We start from the raw sequence: 5,979 nt of genomic DNA, 5'->3' as shown, positions 1-5,979 counted from the left end.
TGCTGATTATGCCTGTTTCCTTCTCTGATGTCAGTGGTGTTGGTGTGATCAGCATTTCTAGGGACCTATTGCATGTTTAGTTTCTTTCCCAACACTTGCAGCGACCACCAGTGACCACTATCTATCAGATCTGAGTCCCAGTGAGAATAGTAACTAATCAAGTCAACATTGTGATTCGAATATCTTCTTGCGTCATCGAGAACCAGCGGTCAGACATGAATCTGAGAACTATATACGCTTGGACTATTTGACAAGCACGTTGGAATCCATTGCTTTGCGAAGCTATGCTTGCGTTGTGGGTAACAGGTGTGTTTGTGTGTGTGCGCTGAAGCATACGCCTCGCATATAGAGCGGCGCGCGAACGAAGCAATCGGGGCATGTTCCACTATTTCTACACCGAGGTAAGCCGGTGGCGACTTGTGGTAGCTGTTTTGTATGTATGTGCGAGTTGAAGGAAGGGTGAGAAACGCTTGTAGGGAGAAAGACGAGCAACCCAACGCTGGGAATCGTATTCGCAGTGAGAGGGTGCATGCGTACAAGCTGCTCATTCAAGCAAGCAGCGCCCACAGCTTAAATGAGCTTCGTTTAGTGCCATCACTTCAGTTCAGCCGTCGACCGCTTCTCCGGAGCTTTCTCTCCAGCGCACTCACGTCTCTGTGGACTATACACTGAAAATTCGAGCACCAAATGCTGCATTGGGATGTACACAGCACAGCTCCTCTCTAGATGGGATTAAATACAACGTTGTGTTGGGCGTTTTGGATTCGTAAGGCACTTTATTTTTCAGGAAGGACACCAAGAGTGGCTGCTGTTTCTGCGTGAGCGATGGAATTAAGGCTATCGAAGAAAAGTTGGATGTTGTAAAGCTCGTGTCTTCGTTCTGGAATCCTAATATGGAGAGGTAGATCTCGACATATCTTTGGAAGGTGAACGTGCCGATAAATACACCGGGAAAGGAAATGTACACAGGTGTGTAGTCTTCTATTTGTTTAGACACACTATTTTTGCTTTTTCATTTCAAAGCATCTCAGTTTTTTTTAATAAATGTCAAATGCCTGTCGTTTATGGTCACGAGTCCCATCTTCCACGTAGGCTACAGCCTACAGTAAAATATAACATGTTTGCCGGTTACATTTCTTTGAATCGCGCCAACTTGCGTTCTGGCCAGCAAAGAAAAGTGTGTGTTACGTCGCCACCTAGAGGTCTGCTGTAATTTATTTAAATCGGCCATAGCCTTATAAATTCATGAGGCATTGACAGCTTTTGCACTTTGCGCTGCAGTTCAAACGTTTCATTTCACCGTAGTTATCAAAATAAACTCTCTTTTTATGCATGCTATATGGGCTGTATCCGTTAAATTACTATGTCATTGGTTGAGCTGTCAAAATATGCAGCTTCATTCGACACACTAGATGAATTCTGACTGCTGTTGCCTTTGCAGTCCGCTCCAGTAGCGTTTGGTGAGACTGTAACCTGAGCGCGAGACCAGGGCGCGTGGTGCTGAATGGACAGCGCCGTGTCGTTGCTTTCTTCAGCACCAGGGCGCTCTGCCTCAGTTTACAACGCCCGGGATATTTTACCTCAGTTGAATGCATAGTATCGATTGTAATGCCCCCCCACCCCCCAACTCCCACGACTGTGTGAACAAGCCTCTTGGTTGGATTATACCTAAATACAGATTTGGACTGACTTTACACAGCCCCTATCCGAGGTAATCATTGGCAGACGTTGCTTTGTCGCCTCAATAGTAAGCTCGACTGCCACCACAAGTGCAGCATTATTGTCTCTTTTCAACAATACCCTAGGTTACTGAGGCTGTGGCATGGATTAGTGCTGACAACATGTTGACATTTTTGTCAATTACCTTAGATTTTTGCCTTCCGCATCCGAATATTATAAATACGGAGCTTTACGCACTTTGTCAGATGTGCTGTAATGCCGTATGAATCAATGCCGCTGGACAGGTGGCTGGCTTTAACCATGGTTCGTGCGGCAGTTGGTCATCATTTCCCCCTGAAACGACTTATGCATTCCAAAACAATTAGCATGCAGGCTATTGTCATTAGGAGTGTATTAGGGAACTCCATTTTAGGCAAGCCTATTGCGTCTTGCAGAGGGTGTAACCACCGACAAGCAATGGGGTACCTTTATATCCAGATTCCATTGTCACACAAATCATGAGTGCTTTGTTGTCTCTGCTGTGTGCAGGTTTTGTAATGACATGTTCATTTTCCAGTAGCCTTATAATTAGGCTTGATTAGGAACCTACTTTCAAGCAGGTACAAAAAAAACAATGCTTAACATTTACTTTACATAAAAGGAAAAACCCATGAATTATGCATGCAGCCGAATGTAATTAGTCTAATGCAAATGTATAATTCACGAACCATCTTTGGACCACCCGTGCGGTTTTTCTTTTTTCCCTGTGGAATCAGTGTTAAGCACCGCAGGCGATCTTTAAGAGGGCTGTTTTCGCTACAGCGCTGAAAAAAAATTCGAATAGACCAAATTCATTAGCGGCTAGCGCAACTTTTCCCGTGTCTTATACAAAATTGAGCGATAGTCCTTTTTATACTGTAGACTACATGCACTGTTTCCTTGTCGCTGCCATGCTTTAACAGTGTTGTGATTTGCATAAACTAAAAGGTGACAAATTGTTCTCTTCGACATTTTCTTCTTTCCCCTGAGTCCCCCCCCCCCACATCGCCCAACATCAATTCAGCATAGCCAGCGTCAGAGGCTGGGTACTCTCGGAAGCGATTTATTACCACTTCAGCAGGCTATTGCTTTTACTGTATTCTCTATGGCAGCCGCGTCTACTGTGTCTCGCATAGGGCAACCCTCTGGGGACCCACCACGCTCCCCCCCCCCCTTCACACACACACACACACACACACACACACACACACACACACACACACACACACACACACACACACACACACACACACACACACACACAACCCCATTGCATTGCCCCCCTCTAACCCTTGGCTTGAACGTCCTTGTGCAACTCTCATGTGCAGTGGGATTACATTTGGAGGCCAGAAACCTTGGTAGACGCCTCCAACCACCACATGTTTGCCAAAGCCGTGCTTTAGGCTTTACATTCCTTGCCCTTTTTACACCCCTGTGCAGCATTCAATTTCGAAGGCTGCCAGCGCCAATCACGATTTAGCTACATATGTGGCCAGATATGACCATTGGAAGTTCAGTGCATTTGCTTCACAGCTGAGGCTGCACCATCTTATCAGTTGCCGGCAGCTTTGGAGGCTGTGTCGAAGGAGATTGGTGCTGCCGAGCTGTCCCCAGGCAACACAAGATGCTGTCCTATTTGTTGTGCTATTGTCCCCCACAGTAAAGGCGCGGCCGTACTTTATACGACTTAAAAGTCATTCAGACATGTCTGCAGGGAAGGCGATACTGACGCCTGGTTTAGTGATTTATACAGTCAGGGCTGCTGATAGCTTTGGCCGGGTCCAGGACAAAGTGATCAGGAAGGGCCCCCCTCTCAATTCAATACAATGAGGACCCAATTATGGGTCCTCTCTCTCCCTGGGTCCTGAGGCAACGCACCCCTTTGCCCTCCCTGTTGGCTTCCCTGCATACAGCCCCATCCCATCTCACAGGCAGCATGCTTGGCCTCCAGCTATGGCAGACCCCATGCTACTTTTAATAGTGGTGGTCATTCCAGGTCCTGCACAGAAATATTAAGGGCTACTGAATAGGCATGTGGGCATTGTCTGAAGGTGGGGGCCAGGACATTTAAAATCTGACCCCATTTGAAAGAAAGAAAGAAAGAAAGAAAGAATAACTAAAACTCTTAATCAATGTACCATCTTCACATGGTCCCTTGCCATTAGTGAAATGGCTTAAACCATTAAACTCAAGGGTTCTGCTGTGTCATACCAGTCATGTCCATCATTTTTGCCCTCAAACAAAACAAACATACAGGGAAAAAAAGCAATACCAACAATTTGTTAATTGTAAGGTCCAGTTGTTCTGCCCATGTATCTTCACACGAATGACAATGATGAAATCAACAGACATTAAAACACATGAAACTGTATCCTATAAATCCCAATAGTCACATTCAAATGGGCAGAAAGAGTAATCATAGTAAATCAGAGGATTTGTTTTTGACTAGTGTTATGTCTTAACAAACATTGTGTGTGACACGAATGACAAGGACAAGGGTGGCCCTATGTTGTGAAGATATGCCCCTGTGCATTCAACACATTTGGTTTTATGGATACACAACAAGACTCTGTGGAGCTGTGACAAATCACACCGAAGGATTTTTCGTTGACAATCCCTGAGGTGTGGATATGAGAACAGAAAAATAACATGCATTATTTAGCCAACACTGGCGTCGCAAATTGATCTGCCTCCCCAGGCTGACATGGCCAAAGCCCTCCGCACGCCTTGAGCTGCACTCTACGTGATGCGATTATTGTAGTGGGAGCGAGTGATGTTCTCATAACGGTATTCCCTGTGGCCGCTGGCGGGGAGCCGAGACGCTATCAGAGCGCTCTTCGCTCATGATAGATGGACTCCCACCAATTCGATGCCGCATGCAGTTCAAGGCAGCAAAAAGGAAGCCTCCACAGTACATTTCAAAACTGTAAAATGGCCAGCTTTGAAAAGTACTCTGGGGAACCTATAGGTGCTTTACTGTGAAACTGTGGTTCTTACAGGAACATTTAGGAGAATATAGTCACAAATTATTTGGGGGAACCCAGAGGTTCTTTGGATGTCCCTTGGAGAACTTTTAAAGGTTGTCCCACACTCACCTCACGTCAGTTTTGTCACTGTGTGGGGACACTCTAGTAAAAGGTCTCCCAAGGGTTCCCCCAATAACTAGTTTATCCCCCTTAGGTTCCAAAAGAGGTTTTAGATGTTCCATCACAGTGTCACCTGGAGTTTCTTTGAGGAACTCTATCTGTTTTACAGACTATATATGCTGGGTTAGTCCTTGAGGGCCAGGGCATGTACTTGGAGGGCTTCATTAATCTTTCGGAAGTTAATGATGACTTTTGTCACCACTTATGTGCACTCACATCCAAGTTGTCTATTGAAAAGAGCTGGCTATAAACATAACCATTATTCATCTCTTTTTTTACAGCCTGGATTTTCCTTATTCTTATAGAAGAGGGATTTGGACTGGCGCAAAAATCTCAAGGTGAGCCTTTTTGTAGTCATTTTCATTTTATTATTTCCCAACCCGTGGGATATAAGTTAGTTTTATAGGTTTCCCCCCCCCTGTGGCGTACAGGGACACTGAAGCCATTCAATTCAATGCGATGCTTAATGAGCCCTGGACTGCAATCTGCCGGACAATCAGTAGCCTGCATTGAGATTGAGGGATGAATAAAGCAAAGCGTCCTTTTGGAGGCTAGGGGATTGCTGTTGTCAGAAGCAACAGCTCATGGCTTTTCCAAACAACTGGCTAACGGTCTGTTTGTTTACACAAGTTAGCACATTATGTTTTATTACTTGTGGCATCTATTCCAATCAACTGGAGTATCCATCTCTGCCGTGATGAATGCGGCTCATTACCTTCTCGCGTGTACACTTTGTGCTTTTGTTTTGCACCCATTTGTCATGTTCCCCTGTGAAAACTGCAAGTCCTCTACTCCTCCTCCTCCCCACAGATACGTACCATAGCGATGGCCAACCACCTGCTAACACGGAGCAGTGCGGAGTGTGGACCCGCAATATCAACGGGGGACTTTTCACCTCCCCAAACTACCCGGAAACGTACCCGCCAAACAAGGAATGCGTCTACATTCTGGAGGGTAAGCATTACTGTGGCAGTTCTTGGCTAGCACCACTGCTGTGATAAAAAATTGCCATGTTCCATCTTTTAAATACAGAGAGCAGTTATCCTATACAGCATTTTATAATTTATGCTTAGAGAGCTCACAGTGGCACAGTGGCTGTCAGGGGTGCTTGAGATATTATGAGAAAGTGAACAGG

General features: G+C 45.5%; 1 protein-coding gene across 1 annotated transcript in view; it reads left to right on the top strand.

The window, feature by feature from the left end:
* Positions 1-813: 813 nt before the first annotated feature.
* The window catches only part of LOC134438419 (neuropilin and tolloid-like protein 2), a 35,155-nt gene continuing 29,989 nt past the window's right edge, over positions 814-5,979 (top strand). The window contains exons 1-3 of the mRNA XM_063187982.1: positions 814-969; positions 5,126-5,182; positions 5,655-5,798. Of these exons, the coding sequence (XP_063044052.1) occupies positions 960-969; positions 5,126-5,182; positions 5,655-5,798 (211 nt within the window). The 5' untranslated portion in view covers positions 814-959. The remainder of the gene's footprint in view (positions 970-5,125; positions 5,183-5,654; positions 5,799-5,979) is intronic.

This window comes from Engraulis encrasicolus, chromosome 22 (assembly GCF_034702125.1).
Source record: "Engraulis encrasicolus isolate BLACKSEA-1 chromosome 22, IST_EnEncr_1.0, whole genome shotgun sequence".
NCBI lineage: Eukaryota > Metazoa > Chordata > Actinopteri > Clupeiformes > Engraulidae > Engraulis > Engraulis encrasicolus.
Note: the sequence above shows the minus strand (reverse complement) of the source record. Positions and strands in the feature narration are given on the sequence as shown.